Below are 20,996 nucleotides of genomic sequence, written 5' to 3'. Positions count from 1 at the left end.
CTGTATTTTTTATGCCAATGCTGGCCGTTATTTGACTGATGCGCTTCAATTGGTGCTCTACCTCTGCCCTCTCCTTTACCTGGTTGTGTTTCATGGCCCCCCAGTCCTGTCACTCCATGCACCTCTGAGAGAGACATTCATGAGCTCCAGAAGTGCCCATGAAGTTACTGCTATTTGCCTCACAGATATTTCTTCTATCTGTGAAGGACATCACTTTTAGTGCTGAAGACACTCCTAGCCCTGAGAAACTTGCATCCTACATAAGTATCACAGTAGGATAGGAGAATGGTTATCCTAGTAGAACATTTAGAAATTATATTTCTTAACTCTGATCAAACAGATGATTAGCTGCAAAGGTCAAACTGCTAACCACGATATCTAATAGACATTCTCTGCAATGATTAAATCCTGTACCTCTGGGGCTCCCTGGAAGCTCACTGCTCCTCAGACCAGCCATGCTCTCAGCAGAAGAAAGGCTCTTCACCACCTGCATTTACCCATCATTGCTGTTTCTCTTTAGGGGTTCACAGATCCTGTGTACCGGGCTCGGAGGAAGGAGTTTGCAGACATTGCCTACAACTATAGACAGTGAGTGTTCCATGTGCGGGCAGAAAACAAACCTATGTCTCCTGCTGTCTTTGGGGTTCTGTCCCTGCTGTGAGCCCTGTTTTCTTTTATAAGAGTCCTCCTTCTGCTTGCTTTTCTTTTTTGCATGTTTAAATCTTCCTGTTCATGCATTTATCCTCAAATTGCAGTAAAACAAAAGTAAATTGTTGCAGGCACATGTTCAGATGAGAACATTACCTATTCTCTTTCCCCACAGCACCCCTTATCTCTGGCTTTGTTGTCTAATTGAACAACAGACTAAGTTGCCACTACAAAGACATGAGCATTGAATAAAGCTGTTTCTGGTATTCTCCTCATTAAACCAGGGCTGGGGGAGGAGAGTCTATCATTTACATTAAAGCAGGAGCTGCATACACTATTAAAATAATGAATAACTTATGGTTCTGATGCTAATCCAATGCCTGATACTCTACTTTTATCTTGTGTGACCCAGCTGCAATCAGCAGTTTGGGCTCTAATTTCTCGAGAAAAAATGAATGGAGATGATAAATTCAGTTAGAACAGGCTTGCTTGATTGCTTTCAGTGATCAAATCTGGAGGAGATAGAGTTCTGTTCCCAGAACCATTCACACATTTACATCAGTTCTATTTGGTCTGATTCTTGCTGAGATTGGTAAAAAACTGTGATTGCAAACGATAAGGTAACATATGTTGTACATTTAGAGCTCTACTTCTGATAGAACTGTGATAAAAAAGATAATTCCTGAGCCAAAAAGCTTATAATGCAATCATAAAATGAGAGAAATAATTGCCCTAATTGATATAAAGTGAAAAAAAGCCAGGTGAAAAAAGTCAGAAGTCTAATTTATGGCTAGAAAAACTGAATAAGGCTTTGTGGCCAAATTTAGATGGATTTAGTTTCCATTCATAAGTATCCCATGGAAGATTTAACTTTTTCAGCTAGCAGATAGCAAATTCTCGTCTCTAGTTTGTAGGCTTTCATCATATCCCACACAGAAATGAGTTCATATTGCACCCTCTGCCTCCACTCCTATATTCAACCCAAAACCTGCTTAGGGAGATGAAACTGTTATATTCCAAGATGTAACTAATTACTAGTTAGTCTGTTATCCAGATTCTCAGACACTCTGGAGCCTCTACAGGCTAGAATCTATGTCCAAAAAGCACCTTTAATGTGAAATTCTTGGACATTTCAATAAGATCTTCCAGCTATAGAGCAATGAGCAGTATGTGAAAGCCCACATTTGGGCTTCTGGGACTTGTGGAAAGATGTGGGTTTTTTTGTGGCTTTGGATGTTGAGTCATGAGGGCCCAAATAGATACTGCATTTGATCTGGGTGCTTCGCCTGGCAGATGCCTTCCAGGGTCTGTAGCAGGATAAGCAGAGGCAAAGGGGTGTCCCCTTCATGGAGGGACAGGAGCATGGAGAAGCAGGCAGATGGAGAGGGGCAACTAAAGCTATGAGGCACTGTGGGAACTGTCTGAAAAGGTAACAATGCTTAGCTTGTAAAGGCAGTTACAAAGGTGAAATTACTTTTTGATCAGTTTTCTCATATTTTTATTTCCCTTATCAATTTAATCTTCTTATGTGCCCCCTCTCCTGTGATTATTTTGTCCTCTTTTGTCCCGCTGTTTGATGTTCTTTGTTGCATTTGCTGCTCTCTATCCATGTTCTTTTGCCTCCTTTCTTGGTACTTTTACCACTCATTTTCATTGAACGCCTCATTTCCCTGATTTGTTTCTGCTTTTCTCTTAGCCTGCCTTCTTCCTCCTGTCTTCCTTTGCTTCTGTCCCTGTGGATCCCTGCAATTTTCAAACTGAAATTTGAAAGATTTTTAAGCCATATCTTCCCCCTGCTGCCCAGGAAGGTGGCTGAGGATTACTTAGATGTTCTATAGAAACAAAAATCCCCCAGCAAGCTTCATAATCCAACCTGATGTTTAAAGCTCCACAGATCAAGGAGGGCTGATACAGAGGTGCAGAAAATGATGGTGCTCCAGTGCAGCTGCCCTGAGGCTCAGTGAAAAAATGAGAGAGTGGAATGGTGGTGTGTCATCAAGAGTTAACAATGGGTCTCTGGGGCTTGGAAAGCTTCAGCGTTACTCCAGCAGTGATGTTAACCCTATTAAGTTACTTAAAACCCTTTGATTTTTCAAAGCTGTTGGATTCACCTATGGCCCTATCATTATTGCTAAGGAATTGACTATTCACGGGAGGCCAAAACACATTGCTTGTGACCATCTTAATACCTGCTAGCTTCAACATGAGCTAAGTACGGGGAGGCCTGAGGGTGGGATTTGACTCAAAATTACTTATTACAATAAAAAAGTCAAACTAGCTGAAGTCTGCACCTGTTGTAGCATAAAGCCCACCCCAGAGTTTCTCTGACCCCCACAACGCAATTTTCTGGAGATGATGGTTTCCCTGTTACAACAAAGACAGTTAATGTTGTGTGCATTAGAGCAAGAAATTCAACAGCTGTTCTATACCTGGTAATGGAAAGAAACTGAAGTCATCATCCAGTTAATATTTTTAAAAGAACATTTCAGTAAGACAAATAAGCACTAATTTATTTATGTCACCATTATGCAAGAAGTGGACTGAAGAACTCTTTCTCATCGAATCGCAGAATGGCCTGGGTTGAAAAGGACCACAGTGATCATCCAGTTTCAGCCCCCCTGCTATGTGCAGGGTCACCAACCACCAGACCAGGCTGCCCAGAGCCACATCCAGCCTGGTCTTGAATGCCTCCAGGCATGGGGCATCCACAACCTCCTTGGGCAACCTGTTCCAGTGTGTCACCACCCTCTGAGTGAAAAAATTCCTCTTAATATCTAACCTAAACCTTCCCTGTCTCAGTTTAAAACCATTCCCCTTTGTCCTACCACTATCCACCCTTGTAAATAGCTGTTACCCCTCCTGTTTATATGCTCCCTTCAAGTACTGAAAGGCCACAATGAGGTCTTCTCGGAGCCTTCTTTTTTCTAAGCTCAGCAAGATCTGAGTTCTCATCTGAGTTCAGTGAGTTATTCCCTGCCATTAGCTAGGAATGGGCAATTTTTTGCACCTGAATGTGAGAGCCAACGTGTCTTCCTTACTGCAACTTCCTGCAACTTCCAGCCTATGGAAAGCTCCTGGATAGGACAGCGGTAGCACTGGACAATTTCTCTGTCACTCCTATTGAGTGTACCTTTTTTTTTTTTTTTTTTTTTTTTTTTCAGTGGTCAGCCTATTCCTCGAGTTACCTACACAGAAGAAGAAAAGAAAACCTGGGGCACTGTCTTCAGAGAGCTGAAGAATCTCTATCCAACTCATGCTTGTTATGAGCATAACCACGTGTTCCCACTGCTGGAGAAGTACTGTGGCTACCGGGAGGATAACATCCCCCAGCTTGAAGATGTTTCGAAGTTCTTGCAGAGTATGTTTGAATCATTAAAACAAAAACAGACAAATGTAAAAACCTTATCAAAAAACAAAACAAACATGCCAAACCCCAAATGTCTGTGGGGATGATGCTTTAACAGAGACTTTCTGTGGGTACTTGGTCACATCATTTAGACTGTCTCATATCCCTCTAAAAGTTTCAGGAGTACAGTGGTACAGATGCTCAGATGTTATGATGGTGGTACATGTGGGTAGAAAATTCCCTTCTCTTTAGCAATTAAATTCTGCTTAACATAGGTAGAGCAAAGAAAAAAAAGTTAAAATGTTCTTTTACTGCAATGTGTTCAGGTAAGGATAAATCAAGCACCTTAGGTGCTTTTGACATGCCATGTTTTTTGTCCCTTCAGCCTGCACTGGATTTCGCCTGCGTCCTGTTGCAGGCTTGCTCTCCTCTCGGGATTTCTTGGCTGGACTGGCATTCCGAGTATTTCACTCTACACAGTATATTCGTCATGCATCCAAACCTATGTACACGCCAGAGCCGTAAGTATTTTGGAACAGAAAGTAAGTAAAATTGTAGGGTCAGGCCAACTGATAATAACAATGCAGGACTCCAGAACACTCCTGGGAACAGTTCTAACAGAGAGCAGACAAGTGACTACTCTTCTAAAAACACTATTTGAGGGTTTCTAACCTTTTTAGTAAGCTGTATCCACTTCTGAAAGTTCTTCTGGGATTGATCAGACAGTTTTGCTATCTGAAGACTTGCTAGCATTGTGGCTGGATGGTGAGAGAGCAGTGTACAAAAACATTTAGCTCACCTATTAACATCCAAAGCAGTAGTGTGAAATACAATGCAGAAATGGTTCAACATGGTGCAAGCAAACTTCTGGTAGCAAGATAAATGAAGCCCATGTAAATGACTCCTTTTCTTTTAATGTTTTATATTTTTTTCTCTTTGTCTCTGTCTGTTGTCCTTTTCCACTTACTGTTTTCAAGTGAGTAAGTTCTCTTCTTCCTCTGCTTCATATTACTGCAGCTCTTCTGACCCTCCCTCACTGTTTCTTTGCTCTCTACTTCTTCCCATAACTTCCCTTTCCCCTCCATTTTTCCATTCCTTATTCATCTAATTTTCCTCCCTGCTTCTCCTCACCCTATTCCCATCTTGTACAAAGACACACTGGAATATGTTTTGCTCTCATCTCCTCACAAAACGTCCAGGCAAACTGGGGCAAATGGTACAGTGGAAAGCCTCACTGCCAACCCCTTCTGTTATGCAGTTCCTGCAAGTCTCATGTTCTGTCTCTGGGAGAGTGCAGTGAATTACATACTTCACATCTTGGTTGGCATCTTTCCCTCTGAGACCCCGGCCTCTGACATTCCCAATTCAAATCTTGTTGAGTTGTTCTGGTGTAGCCCAGTTTTCCTGGGCATGTGTCTCCTTGAATGCCTGCTCTTCAGGTGCCTGTCCTGTAAACATCTTGCACAGACCTTGGCCTACTGGGAGCATTTCATTCCTTTCCACCTCCTGTCTCATCAAACTGCTTCTCTGTCTTTGAGGAATCTAGTAGTGTCTAGGTGAGTTCTTCCCCAAACTTGCCAGCTGCTAGTTCAACTCATGATGAAAACAGTTCCACCTGAGGAAGGGAGAACTCCCATCTTTCAGTGGGGGTTCTATGCCTGAACAGTGACTGGGGCTGGGATCCTGAGATGTCTCTAGCATGAGCTTCATCTAAAGCTACTTCCTGTCCCTGAGATAGAAAAGTGCATGTTCCCTTTGGTGAGGTGATTTCTTCCTTGTTTTCCTGAGCTGAGGAAGTGGACAGTTGGAAGCATCATTTCCTTCCATGAAGAAAAACAAATAACATATCCTTTCTTTGACTGATGTATGATAAAACCACTGAAAAGTTATAGGAGTGCAAACCTTCTCATCACAGGAAAATTTTACTCCAAGATTTCTGAGCATTATTTGCTCGTAGGAGTGCATTTCCTAAATAAAATTTACCCATGTCATATTTTCCCGCAGTGATATTTGCCATGAGCTGCTTGGACATGTGCCTCTTTTTGCTGATCCCAGTTTTGCTCAGTTTTCCCAGGTAAGTTACCTAGTATTTATACTATTTTTACAACTGAACGCATCACAGTCTAGGTAGCTAATAGGACAAACCAAGAGCCATGAAAAATAGTATGGGATGGGATGGCATGAGATGGGATGGCACAGTATGGCATGGCATGGCATGGCATGGCATGGCATGGCATGGGATGACATAGAATTCGATGAAATGGGAAGGGATGAGGGAGAATTCACTTTCAAGGTTATTGTTCAAGTATGGATGAAGTCAGCTGAGTCTCTCTTTCAAAATAACAAATGGTGTTAATTATTTTCCTTGCTTTTTGGTAATCTGAATGTTAAGATTTAGTTATAATTGATAGGTACTGAAATTACAAATATCTACAGGTAGTAGGTTCTAAAGAGTTGTGAAGAACCAAGACAGAAAATAAGAGAACATAGCTATGCACCTGGCTAAAACTGTATGAAAGTGCAGATGATGCCATGCAGGCTGTGAATTGTGACTTATTGAAATCTACACACAAATCACATAGGTGATCTTATGTACCCACACCCCAAATGTCTGCCTCGTGTGGGTTGCTTTTTACAGGCAAGCCCTTTGAGAAAAAATCATCTAAAAACTTTGTAGATGCTGATACTTCTGGGAAAAGTTGAACAGCTCATGAGTCAGATGGGTTATCAATTCATTCTGTAATCCAAACACTAAAAAAGTGAAGATATTTTTTTTTAATTGAAGCCACGAAGGAAGCTATCGCAGAAATGTGAAGTGAAGAATTACCTGTTTATGAGTGTGGAAGAAGTCTGGAGTAAAGTTTTCTCTTTGGTAGTGTTAGCATGACTGGAAAAGAAGACAAACCTCAGGGAAGAAGTAAACTTTTGGCTGCATCTTACCATAGAACAAATAAAAACAGGAGGGCATAGACAGAAAAATAGAAAGAAAGAATCAAAAAGAAACTCAAGGAAGGGAAGACAAAGAGAAAGGCAGGCCAGAAGGACAGAAAGACTGAGGGAAGGAAGGGATAACGATCTTGATGTAACATCTTGCTCACAAAACAGAATTTGATTTGATGTAATTAATAGCATTCAGTTTTGCTCTCAGGAAAGCCCATTGCCAGACACTGCTTCACGATAAGCCCTACTGTCTTTGGTTTACTAGAATTTACCATGGCAGTAGCTGTTCCAATGCTTTTGGTGTGGGGAGGGCAGAGGGGTGGGTGATTATTGGTGTTCAATTCACACTGGAGTAAACTGAAAAAAATACCTGGTCATTATACAGTCTTGCCTAGCAGTCTTCTGAATTCAGATACTGTGTGCTTCCTAGGAAAGTTTCCATTAGCTCCCAAGGTATGAAGAAGCTTTTTCAAACCATGTCCTGACTTTTGGAAAGCAAACAAACAAACAAACAAACAAACAAACAAAAAACCAACAAAAAAAGCAGCCAAACAAGCTCTCTTTCAAGGCTGCAAGAAAGCTCTTGTAATAAGGACACATTCAAGCAGAGATTAAATATTTAAGGTGTATGGATGTAATTGATTTGTGTTCCCTTGACTATCATTCTCTTTGGTGTGCATTGTAGGCTTGATGAAAATTTTGTTTAACCTCAATGGTTTTTGAAGCAGACTTAAAGAGTCATGTCTCATAAATAACACTTAGACAGGACCCTTTTGTTCATTTCTGGAGAGATTTCTGGTTTAAAATTGATGCTGCATGATATGAACATGTCCTGTAAACATTTGTGTGTGGTAGTATGAGATGGTAACATTTAAAATGGGAGAAATTACATAAGACAAGACAGGAAGAATGTTTGCAATAAATGACTTGAAGAATAATGGTTTATTGTTGCAGGAAATTGGACTGGCATCTCTGGGAGCTCCAGATGATTTCATCGAGAAACTTGCTACGGTAATTTAATAAATGAGATCTCAGTTCTCCAAGGCACCCTGTGTTGTTTTAATTCTGCTGCTACTGAGGTCACTGATAGAACTCCCATAGAGTTGAATGAGAACAGAGCAAAGTCCATGATTGGAAAACCCCACCCTGAAACAGTTGCACTAAAGGAAAATAGTTTTGGCACCTCTTATTCAAAGTGACAGTTGTGATTGAAAACAGAGGGTTGGACAAGACTTCCTCCAGCACAAACATTGGGCAAGAAGAGACTAAGTGTTACTACATGCTGCTGGGAAATTTTGGAAGACAGCTTCAGTAACTGTTCTACCTGCCAGGGTCCCTTTTCTTATACCCTGCCAAACAGATAACATCCCCTGCAATCAGTGACCCGTCTGAATCCTGCTCTGGGAGAACTGTGACTCCACACACCAGGATGTGCATATGAGATTAGTGTTACCAGTGCCAAATCACCTGGGAAGAGTCCTGCATTGTCTTTGCTGTTTTTGATAGATGAAGGAGGTGGTTTTTTTGTGGTTTTTTTTTTTTTTGTTTTGTTTTGTTTTTTTTTTTTTTTTTTGAGCGAGTGTCCCTTCAAACATATAGTGACAGAGCAAAAAGTTGAGTGAGGCTACACACTAGGGTCTACTATTACTAGAAAAGTTCATTACTTCCGTGCTGCTGCAGACAGATACCCTCTGAGGAAAACAGGAAACATATTTCTATCATCAAAGGTTCAAACTTCAGCTGGGTTGGCCAGTCAAAATGAAATTTTATTGCTATGCTTTTCTTGTCTGCTCTGCTGACAATTGTAAGCACGGTAAAGCATAACACTTTTTTGTCAGGGAGCTGAATTTGCAGACACGCTGAGTCTAGTATGGCCCTCTCAGGAGAATTTCAATCTGTGATGGCATTTCCTGTGTTTATACATTTGTTGTTTGACATACAGCAACATTTTAAATAGAAATGCGAATTCTAAAGGCATTCAAACCAATGATGTATACCTGTACTTTCTGATCAAGGAATCATGTCCTGTATAATTTTTTTGCTAGGTTTATTGGTTTACTGTGGAGTTTGGGCTATGTAAGGAAGGAGATTCAGTAAAGGCATATGGCGCTGGGCTGCTGTCTTCATTTGGGGAGCTGCAGGTATGTTCTTTAAAACAGTATCTCAGTTATATTATGCAGTTCATTCCTGGGTTTTTAAAATTACTCAGATATATCTTCTGTCTGTCTTTAGATCCTTATTTTGATTCACACTTTGTCGTATATAATGTTATATTTTTTTGAAGTGCTCTATCTAATGTAATGCGTCAGTGTATGTAGGCAGAAATGTCTCATAGCAGCTTCTTCCCTATTAAGTTGCCATATAATTGGTATTCCATAGTAGCAGGTCTTTCCTCCATAAAAGTGGGTGGTATTCAGGAGATCTATCTTTCTTTTTATAACAAATTAAAGCACTATTTAACTGAAACATATTTCTTACCCTTTCACTTGTAGTACTGTTTATCAAATAAGCCTGAGCTTCGGCCTCTTGTTCTCGAGAACACTTCTGTGCAGGAGTACAATGTTACTGAGTTCCAGCCTACCTACTTTGTTGCTGAAAGTTTTAACGATGCAAAAGAAAAGCTAAGGTAAGCCATTCATTCAAAATATAACCCAGCTCCTCACCCACTGCAAATACAACAGATCTCACTGTTGTAACAGGTATTGGTTTGACAGAAATGTTTTGAGAAGCTTTAGAAAAAGTTGTACAATTCTCTAAGAGTCTAAACAGTTGTTACACTCAAACTCTTCTCATAGGTAGTAAAGCCATACATATATGAAGCCAAGAACTTATGGTTACTCTAGTTAAGAGTAGTTTCATCTGTTTAACCAAAATATACAAAATATATAGACAAAACAAGTTTATTTAACAATAATATAGTTAAACTTCATTATATAAAAAAGAATTCCTTGTGTCTTCTCTCTTTTCTTTTTAACTTATGTTCACCCTTACACTTTCTTTTGTGTCTTAAAGTCAATTTTAGTCTGGGGGTAGGGGGTGGAGCTGTTAAGTTATCAGCATCTCCTGAGGTCTTCAGAGCAAGACTGTGATGCTAATAAATAATATTTCCTTTTCTCTTTCCTGAAGAAGAGAAAGGTGTTTACATTTCCTTTCTTCCTTCTTAGCCCAAGATCTGTTCAGGGTCATTGATATCTTTTCTAACATGCTTTACATATTTTTTGTCTCTTTTTTTCTCTTCTCAAATTGTATCTGTGGGTTTTTTGTTTGTCTGGTTTTTGTTTTCTCTCAGCTCCTAAGTTACTATGAACACTTGATCAGCTGGAACCGCTGATAGCCTAGGGACCACAGCATCATCTGACCTACCCTACCTTATCCTACTCTCCCCACTCCTCCCCTCCCCTTCTTTCCCTTTCCCTTTCCCTTTCCCTTTCCCTTTCCCTTTCCCTTTCCCTTTCCCTTTCCCTTTCCTCCCCTTTCCCCCTCCTCCCCCGTTTTTCTTGTGTGAGTAATTTTGTGTGTTGTTTGTAGCCCGCCACCCCCTTCCCCCTCCCCCCCTCCTCGGCCCCCTCCCTCCCCAACACCCCTCCCTCCCCCCCCCCTCCCTCCCTCCCTCCCCTCCCTCCCTCCCTTCCCCTCCCCCCCCTCCCTTCCCTCCCCTCACCTCCCCCTCCCCTCTCCCCCCTCCCTCCCCTCCCTCCCCTCCCCTCCCCTCCCCTCCCCTCCCCTCCCCTCCCACCCCCTCCCCTTCTCTCCCCTCCTGTCCTCTCCCTTCCCATCCTTACCCCTCCCCTCCCCTCCCTACCCCTCCCCTCCCCTCCCCTCCCTATTCCATTCCATTCCATTCCATTCCATTCCATTCCATTCCATTCCATTCCATCCTATCCTATCCTATCCTATCCTATCCTATCCTATCCTATCCTATCCTATCCTATCCTATCCTATCCTATCCTGACCCACCCCATTCTATCCCATCTTACCCTCATGCCTTTAGGCCTCATTTATCAGCCCTCTAATAGTCCTTCATTTTACATCATACTTTAGGGTCAGACTTAATTCACCCTGTACCGCATAACTACTTTATATTCCTGCCTCTATAAAAATGATTAACACTAAGCATTATAAAACAGTGGTTTTTTTCAGAATTGAGCAAAACTTGGAAATATTGGGTAATAGCTACATGGTTAGTAGACAACTGATATTACAACTATACAAAACTACCAGCAAGCCTAATATCCCCAGTCCTGAGGCCTCTGTTGTTAGCTTAATACAGAGCCTCCAGCTTGTTACCAACAGTGTGTTTACAAGCCTACAGGGCTACTTAATAAATCTTTCAGTCATCTGTGACTCAAATACAAATTCAGTTCCAGTACAAGACTTTGAAGCAAAGGTCCAGTTTCAGTCCTGGTTCTTGAAACAGAACTGGTTCAGACTGTACTTGGGGTTCAGCTTGGGTTCCACCTCACAGAAATATTTCTGTTTTTCTTCAATAACAGTATCAACAACAACATTCCTTCTGGACATTAGCCAAGCATCTGGGGATTAGTCTTGTTCACACTCAATAAATCTTTCACAGCAGATGCTATACAGGGACTTGTCCCAGATCTGCTGTCTCTTCTTCATTTTTCTTCCTCTCTTCCACTTTCCCCTATTTGCAGATTAACACAAACCAAGACCCAAGACATTCACCTGCCCCAGGCTAGGTCTTTCTAGCTACCTTCCCTACTGTTTCCTCAGTCATCATAAACATGCAACCTCTACTCCTGCCTTTTTCTGTGGTGCAATACTTGAAAAATATAACTTTCTTGTCCGGATTATACTATTTACATACTGCATACAGTTTCTGCTTTCACAGTGTATTTCTCTAGATGAGGAGAAAGCCCTACTCTAAAGAGAAAAAGAAGATGTTGCCTTACCCTATAGATTTTACTGTTTTTTTCACTTGTTTCAAAAATAGAACTGGAAACTGGTTAAACAGAGGTGAAGGTTTTGCTTCAGTGCCTGTGTTGGTGGATTACGTGTGGATGTGTTTGTGTGTGTAATAGAACAACTCCCTAAAAAATGCTTCTGAGGTTGACCTGAAATATTTCACCTAGAAGTATTCATCTTCTAACAAGGGCCTTACTTGCAGCAGAGATTTAAGAAGACCATCCTCTAAAGAGGACCTTTTCACTTAGAAAAGCTGAACTGGCAATACTAAATTCTTTCATCACAGCCCACATAATTGTTTCCTTTTGTCACACCTTGTGGCCTGCTCACACAGAACTCTATTGGAAACAATGGTTTTATCCGATAATAATTATGGCTAAACTGAGGAGCAATGTAGAAGTGGCATCCAACATATACCACTGTTCTGGGACTGTGGGATTAAACATGCTGAGTCAGAGCCTATACAGTGAGGCTTCAAAATCAACCCTTGTGCGCTTTCTTTCGTCCTTCAGCAAAAACTTCTGTAATCTGAAGCAGATATATAAACCAGTATCCTGCTGGGGCCTGCAAAGAGCCTGGAACAATAGCTCTGACCATCATTTCCCACTCAGTTCTCCCTTCTACAATTCTGTGGTAACGCAAATTAGCGTTATCCCAAGATACTTAAATCTTAATGTTTCTGACATGGAATTAACTATTTTGCAGCAGAGAAGACTGAGAATTTGGGTGACAAAACTGCAGCTTCACTCCACTGACTCGTTTTTCAGTGACCTGGCAATCACCAACAACTGTGCCAGAAGTTTGCCTGTTCCCTGATACTGCAGGATGGCATAATATTTGACTTTGCTTTTCCAGAAATTGTAGACAAGGATTTTGCATTACTGAAAGAAAAATGAGGTTTTATTTTTTGGCAAATACTGATAGCTATGTAGTTGCCTTGTATGAGGAGAAGTGTAGAATAATTAGATTTGCTTGGAAAAACTAGAGGTAGTAAGGACAAATAAAGATTCAAGATTATTACCGAACACCACGTGTCTCATCTCACTCAGAAATAATTTCAGTTGCTTCCTCCCTTAGATATTCCCCTCATCAGCAGATGTACATGCCAACTGAGAAGAGTTGCTGAAAAACAGAGCTTTTAACGTTCATATGTGTTTTTCTATTTTTGCCTCAGGAAATTTGCTCAAACAATCCCTCGTCCTTTCTCTGTTCGGTACAATCCCTACACCCAGAGGATTGAAGTCTTGGACAATGCAAAGCAGCTGAAGAACTTAGCTGACACTATCAACAGTAAGGAATTATGGATCTGTTAGCCTAAATACCTCTAAGCTCAAATCAGAAATAGTAACCACAAAGCAGATTTTGTCTTTGCCCTTTGTGCTCTGAGCTTGACCATGATCAAGCATCAGATATCTTTTTTATTGTACAAAAATTCCTTTCTAATTATAGCCAAGCTTCAAAATATCATTTTCACTTGACTAGAGTTAGTCACATCTGAAAAATCCATTTAACTGGAGGTGCTAGGAAAACTCAGAGGCCCTGCAATGGTTTCTGATCTGTGTCTCTAGCTGTTTTTAATAAACAAGAGAAGTTTGGCTTATTTACATATTCATTTTTGTTTCTTGCTTTCTCATGATATGTTTTTTTCCTTAACATTGTCTGCCCTGCCAAAAATCAGCATTCCTGATCCTACAAGCCAACCTTGTATGTCTGATGAAAGTGAAGGGCTGACTCTGAATACCGTGCTCCAGTATGACCTACATAAATGTGTCCAGTTATATAACTGTGAATAAAAATACATACAGGAATGTTAGAAATGAGCTAGCTGTAGGACTAATTATTCTGATTATTTTCTTTACAGGTGAGATGGGGATCCTCTGCAATGCCCTCCAGAAGATCAAATGAAGATTTTCTGTAACTCTTGCAAATCACTGGCTACATAAAAGTAGTACTCATATGCAAAAATGCCAGTCTTCACCTAGCTTCAGTTTATTATCTTCCTATGTACTGCATGAATGCCTATGTCATATACCTTAATTATCAATAGATTAGCAGAGAAAGAAACTCGTGCCTCTTTTGGCCTTCAGGCCTAATTCTTTTTTTTTTTTTTTTTTTTTCTTCTCATTAAAATATAAAAGCAATCTCAGTTTTGGGAATCTAGGGAAACTCTGTGCATATATTGTACCAAAAGTTATCAGAAGGGGGAGATCTCAACCATGCAGAACTATGGTCTGTTACAAACATGGGGTTGCTTTACCACACTTGGCTCAGTGACAAAATAGTAATGACCTACACAGAGTAATCCTTCTTTTTTTCTTTTTTTTTTTTTTTTTTTTTCCCCCAAGTCATTCACCCCTCAGTACCTCACATGTGTGCATGTTTCACATGAAATGATGAACTTTACATACTTCAAAGGTCTGTATGCTTCCTGGCCCTGTTAATCATGACTTCCCTTGTTGAAACTATACCTCTTCTTTTACATATGAACAATTGCCTCCTGAAATAATACTTCTTGTTCTTCAGAATTTGATGTTGCCATTGATTAAAAGCACAAATGCTAGTGGAAAAGACAGCAAGTATGCTGCAGCTTCATTGACACAAATTTATCACCATGCAAAATTATACTGTATTTGCACAAGCACTAATCCCAAAATGGTTTCTTCAGGCCAAAAACATGGTATGCTATGTTGCTTCACTGGTTTGCAGAGTGGAGCTTGTCAGGAAGGCACTAACACTGCCTGTCTAAAACATGGAGTCCGTGCCTCAGTACTGTACCCACAAAAAAGCATTTTCAGAGAAGAGTTTGCTAAAGACACATCTGTGTGGCTTTTTGTAGTTCGATGTGAGATCATTAAGCCAGTATTATTGGCAAGCAAGACAAAATTTAAAGATTTTAGTGGTGCATCAATGCATTATTAGCTCAGACTCAGCTGTAACAGCTCTGTTATAATATTATGTAACATCGTGGATTCAGAGTTTATTCAATGTGCTTACAAAAGAGGATAGTTCTTTCAGTACTCACTGTGGAAGGCTGAAATATGAAGGCTACTTTCAGTAGCCTTCATCCTATAAGGGAGAGTGCTTTAATCAGAACTGCTGTAAGGTTTCTCCTAACTTTCTAGATTCATAATCCAGATGGATATGACTCATCCTCAATGACAATGTCTTCTTCCATCAGGAGGAGAAGTGATGCTTACACTATAGATGAAAATATTAGAGCCTTCGAACTCCTAAGTTCTTGTATCTGTGTCTATAATTCCAACCAAAACTATCACAGAATCACTGTAAGAACTAGGAGGGACCTCTGGAGATCATCTAGTCCATCTCCTTGCTAAAGCACATTCCCTACAGTAGGTTTGACAGGAAAGCAACCAGGCAGATTTTTAATATCTCCAGAAAAGGAGACTCCATAAACTCTCTGGGCAGCTTATTCCAGTAACTCCCACAGAAAAGAAGTACTTTGCCTTCCTTATATGGAACTTCCTATGTTCCAGTTTGTGCCCGTTGCCCCTTGTTCTGTCACCGAGCACTGTTGAAAATATTCTGGCCGCATTCACTTGATATCTACTGATAAGATTCCCCCTGTCTTCCCCAGGCTGAACAGTCCCAGGGCTCTCATCATTTCCTCATAAGAGATGCTCCAGGCCCCTCACCACCTCTGTGATTCTCCACTGGGCTCTCTCAAGAGGTTCCCTGTCTTTCTTGAACTGGGAAGCCCAGAACTGGGCACAACACTCCCCCCCATGTTATGGGGGACACTGTCTAAAGTCTTGCTGATGTCAATCCACTTCTCTCTTGTCATCTACTCACCTGGTCATGGCATCACAGAAACCTACTTGATTTGTCAAGTGTGATTTCCCCTTGGTCAGTCCATGTTGACTGGTCCTAATAACCTTCTTCTATTTGCTTGGAGATGTCATCCATTACTTTCTGGGGGACAGAGGTGAGCATGACTGGCCTGTAGTTTCCCCAGTTCATATTCTCATCCTTTTTGAAGACTGGAGTTACACTGACTTTCCACCATTTCTCAGGCACCTCTCTTCCATGATCTTTCACGATAGAAAGAGGTTTGGCAATCAAATTCTGCCAGCTCTGTAAGTTCAGCACTTGCTGATGCATCACATTGGGACCCATGGATCTGTGTGTGTCAAATTTGCCTAAAAGATCTCAGATCAGATCCTTCTCAATCAAAAGGAAATCTTCCTCTCCCCAGACTATCTTTAGGATCTGGCATTCCTGAGAGGAAGTCCTAGCAGTAAAGACCGAATCAAAAAAGATGTTCAGTAACTACACCTTCTTAGCGTCCTCTATTTCCAAAGAACCCACCTCATACAGGAGAGGACCCAGGTTTTCGCTAGCCTTCCTTTCTGAACCTGACATTCGTAAAGGAACCTTTTCTGTTGCCCTTGACCTCCCCTCTCTGGATTTTATTCCAAGTGGGCCTTAGTCTTCCATGTGTCTTTCTTGCAGGCCCTGAAAGTGTTCCTGTATTCATTTTTTTTCCCCCATAAGCTCCATGTCTCCTACCATCTTTGCCTGATTTCTGGCTCTTATGGATGCACTGATCTTGAGCTATGGGAGACATAGGTTAGCTCCGTCTTAGTCTGAGAGCTTTCTAACTCACACGCATTGTCTTTCAAGATAGCTCCTAAATCATTAGGCTTTTTAGATTTTCCTTCTTTCCCCTGCTTCCACTTTTTCTGCCTGGAATGAAGATTTTCAGGCAGCAAGTGGAAGAGGAGGTATTTCCAGATTAATCCAAAGGATGAGTCACAGAGAGAGAAGAATTTTGCTGTTCAGAAGGCTATTACTGCACTTCATCCCGTAACTTTCACTCAAGGTAGAGAAATGCTCTCTTGGACCAGTCTATATTGTAAAATACTTCTCCATAACTCTCTAATTGAAAGAGTGAGATCAACATTTATAAACTGCAACTGAATGGAGCAAAACAATCCAGAAAAGTATTTCCAGCTTGAAAATATAATGCTTTATGATACTAGGATGATTAAAGAGTTATATTACAGTCAGAAGACTCAGACATGGAGGAGACTGTTAAAGTCCTTAAGTCCCGTACCTACTGTTGTGCTACTTTAGTGTGAAAATCAATGTACCTTCCATGTAAACATCATCCTCTAGGAAGACAGAAAGTACAACTGTTTCCATTTTATTTACAGTAAGCAATAGCATTGATCTAAGGATATAATTGGAATCTTTTTTGTAGAATTATGCAAAATGGTATCATTTTGGTGCACTGAAGTAAGATTTTTTAGCTCTGTATCTTTTTTTTTTTCTTTTCTTTTCTTTTTTTTTTTTTTTTCTCATGACAGTAGCTGTTTAGTTCTTTCAGTCTTGCTTTGCATGTATTTTCAGTGTCAAAGTAACGCATATTTTAATCTCTTCATAAAATGGAAACCCTAATGTAAATGTTTCACAAAAAGGCAATTTCATCTGAGGTCTGAAATCTTTCAGATTAATCCTCAGACAGCTTTCAAAACTCCGCTTTTGATCTCTGTTATATATGACAGCAGTAGTAAATCTACAATGATACTGAGAATACAGGAGTTGTGGTTATCTTTTCTGTGCAGGTAGAACAGTTTAAGGACACTGATGCTGTAATTGTGATTCTGTGTCCCTTAATGCAAGTGCAAATGGACAGTAACTTCAGTCAAAGCTGTTCACTAAGACTCAGAGATGAGAAAAAGTTAAATGCTCAATATTTTAAAAGTAGTGAAACTATACTGAGAATAGATTTTCCTTGCAGAAAAATAACAGCTTCAGTGTGACTTAAATAGTACAAAGTAAACTGCATTTGAAAGTGTATTCTTAATGAACCACTTTTTATTTCCATGCTGAAGATGATTAAAAACATGTACCAAAATCCTTTTAGTTTTGTTTGGAAACTGTAACTCCTTCACACATGTTGATCAGAATTAAATGTCCAGGTAAGAAGGAAGGATCATTTGATGTGAGATCCAATTAAAAAAATATCACACTGATTACTTCACCTTTGCACACTCAGCATATTTTTGTATGCTTCTCTGATTAACCTATCCCTAGATCACCTTCTAAGTAAGTGGCACTCACTTCTATCTCACCATTTCCATCTTCAAACTTTGCTTTAAGTGACCAAAGAAGAGGACCACGAGGTCCTCTTCCTTTTCAGTGACTTTAACCAAGATCACTGATGGTGGTGGAAGGAGTCATTAACACAAGTTACATGGGTGTGTGGTCTCCTCTGGGGTTCTTAAGATGCTGGCTGACAGTATCCTTTCACTAGAAGTATTTTATTCCTCAAGGATGTCAAATTCTTGAAAGAGTGCACGAGTGTACTATTTTAAAGCCTGTATCTTTACTCGTTCATATTAAGTTGACAATTGGCAAAGAAGAATTTTAATGATAAAATTTAACCATTTAAATTAATCTAAGTAAAATGAATATCACTGCTACATTTCCTCATATGAATAGCACTGAGTTCATACATGGTGGAGAAATTCACAGTGGGAACAGATGAAAAATGGGCAGGATATCTGTGGTGATCAGTCATGGCTTCCACCCAGGATCTGTGCAAGAGTGTTACCCTATTTCTCGAGTAGGAAAGGCCAACTTTCTGAAAGAAGAAACTGCCTGTTCCTATAGGAAGGGATAACACATCATGCTTCTGTCCTCACATAGCCCTTTAAACTGTAGCCTCCAGCCTAGAACCTGTCCTTCTATATTCCAAGAGGTCCTACAAAGTTCCGAAAACAAAATTCTGAGAATGGGGCATAATGTGTGGAAATCAAATACTATAACCACAGTGTAGTTATAAAGCAGGTATGTTTAATCAGCAGTGTGTACATGCTGGATGCAGAGGGAGTATTCCCACCTAGCCTGAGTACTGAAGGGCAAGAATCACAGAATCAAGAACAAGCATCTTACGTATCTTTAGATGCCCAAGAAAAGTTTAGATTATTCCAACGAGTCCTCAGAAGTATTGACTTCCCCCCTCTCCCCCCAATACCAACCCTGAGTCTCAGTCCTTTTACACATGCATATCTCTTGGTTGTTGTTTGGCGGTCTTTCTGATGAAGACCTGGGTCAGGTTGGAGGACACTTGGCTGGCTCTGGTTGGTCATCTCATCAGCCACAACTCCGTTCACCAATCTGCTGCTTCTTTGAAAATTTGTGGTTCACCATCCCAGTTTGCTTGTTTCACATTCATCCAGAGATGGGGACGGTAACAATGTTATTTAGAAAAACAGGAGACCCACTGTCTGCACTAATTGTCTAGGTCTGTTATTAGCAGTGAGAACCTAGCTTAGCAAGGTCAAATCTGCAGCTGCTTATTCACCACCTCATGAAGACACATAACTTCTAACTTAAACTACTTTCCCTAATTCAGATGTCCTACCAAAGCTGATTTAAATCATAACACATTGTGTGGGTCCTTTCAGGGATCCTCAAATGTGGATTTTAGGTGGCAATAAAGTGCCCATTGACTGGGAAAGGACATCTTACCACCTAGAGAGTTACAGCACTCTGAATTGGATGGTCTGCAAAGCTTTGTTTGTTCTGTTTAATGGGTAGCTCATGACTCCAGTATGGCTCTATTGAGAAATCTCAATCTGTATGCATCTGTTTTGTGTTGTACAAGCATGACAGGAATCTATCTTACACAAGAATGTAGAGAGAGTCATAAAAGTCTGCTGCTTCTGCTTTCCTAGTATTTACGACCAGTGCCTTCATCATGCACTTCAGGCCCTCAGGATTTCATCTACAGTGCAAGGACTCAGGAGTTAATAGGCTGGAGTAGGATATGTCATATAATCTATTGTTTGTGCCATGCTTATGACTAGGATGTGGGGATGTATGCATTCATTCTACTTAGAGAAGCCCAGCGTGGGTTCAGATAGTCAGATTCACCTTGGCTTATTCATCTGCACCCAGCCTTACCATCACTGTTATGGGAACATGAGAACGGGGAGAACACTATTCCTGCCCAAAGCCCACTCCCTGCCCCCACCTCCCCCATTCAATTCATTTTACTGGCAGAGTTAAGGCTGGTGCTTTCTTGGGCTTCATAGGAACAGCTTATGTCCCCCGAGACATGATTTTGGACACGGATGGGGTGTCCAGTGCCGTGGACCCTGGGCAGACTATGGAGATGAAAATGCCCGAACCCTGAACCCGGCCTGGTTCAGCACCTCGGACAGCGATTAACCCGGCTCTGCCCGCGGGCTGGGCACTGCCGCGGGGTTGGAGCTCCGCATTCTGCTGCTTACCCTTCTGCTGAGCCCGGATTGCACTACTCAGGATAGATCACTGTCCCTCAGGGACAATGAGATTTACCTTCTGGGAATAGTGATCCCAACATACCCTCTGGGTTTGCATGTCTTGACTAGGCAACAGCTGAGGGAGTTGAGAACTTCCCAGTGCTCTGTTTTGGGCCAAGGGGAAACGCAGGGTGTTTATTGGTCTCTGGGGGTCGAAATCTAGTTGCAGCATGTTTATATGCCCTGTCCAAAAATCAATTCATCACGAGGGTATGAGATCCAGCCAGGATCAGCTAAGGAATGCATCAGAAATGGCTGCATATGCAAAGGAAGGACAGAACAGAGGCTTTTGGCTTCCAAGATGACTTCCATGGGGATTCCAGTATGCTTTAACTTGGGGCAGGAAATACAGGTGCTCAGAACCAGAAACATATTTATAGACTTTAAAGGATGTCACACTATATAGGAGCAGAACGGAAATCTCCTTGCACTTGTCTTACCAGCAGAGAGAAGGAAGTTACCCTGGAATTTTAAAGAATGTATATTACTAGAAGTAAAATCCTGATAGAAATAAGTTGCAACACAGAAACTTAGCTTAGAGGCAGCACTCAGTCTGCAGGGATAGAGCAGAACAGGTCAGAGACTGTAAAGAGGAAAATCTCAAAGGTAGGCAGTGAGCTTTGACTGGCTCAAATCTCCCTGGCTATCCCACAGTTGCATCAGTGCCAAGGGAACATCACTTGGATTTGGCTGGGAAGTGGGAGAAGAGACTATTGATTCCCTGGGAGGATGACAGTCCAGGCTCAAAGATGTAAATGGTACTCAGGCTAATTGCCTATCCACAAAGGGGCCCCTCTCTACGGGTGAACAGCTTGCAGACACCT

The 20,996-nt window shown here is 41.1% G+C and overlaps 1 protein-coding gene across 1 annotated transcript in view; it reads left to right on the top strand.

Moving 5' to 3' along the window:
• The window catches only part of PAH (phenylalanine hydroxylase), a 39,931-nt gene extending 22,075 nt beyond the window's left edge, over positions 1 to 17,856 (top strand). The window contains exons 5-13 of the mRNA XM_015867612.2: positions 521 to 588; positions 3,810 to 4,006; positions 4,380 to 4,515; positions 5,999 to 6,068; positions 7,889 to 7,945; positions 8,980 to 9,075; positions 9,427 to 9,560; positions 13,035 to 13,150; positions 13,722 to 17,856. Of these exons, the coding sequence (XP_015723098.1) occupies positions 521 to 588; positions 3,810 to 4,006; positions 4,380 to 4,515; positions 5,999 to 6,068; positions 7,889 to 7,945; positions 8,980 to 9,075; positions 9,427 to 9,560; positions 13,035 to 13,150; positions 13,722 to 13,765 (918 nt within the window). The 3' untranslated portion in view covers positions 13,766 to 17,856. The remainder of the gene's footprint in view (positions 1 to 520; positions 589 to 3,809; positions 4,007 to 4,379; positions 4,516 to 5,998; positions 6,069 to 7,888; positions 7,946 to 8,979; positions 9,076 to 9,426; positions 9,561 to 13,034; positions 13,151 to 13,721) is intronic.
• Positions 17,857 to 20,996: the final 3,140 nt, after the last annotated feature.

Source organism: Coturnix japonica, chromosome 1, assembly GCF_001577835.2.
Source record: "Coturnix japonica isolate 7356 chromosome 1, Coturnix japonica 2.1, whole genome shotgun sequence".
NCBI classification, from domain to species: domain Eukaryota; kingdom Metazoa; phylum Chordata; class Aves; order Galliformes; family Phasianidae; genus Coturnix; species Coturnix japonica.
The sequence above is the reverse complement of the archived record's forward strand: the minus strand, read 5'-3'. Positions and strand labels throughout refer to the sequence as shown.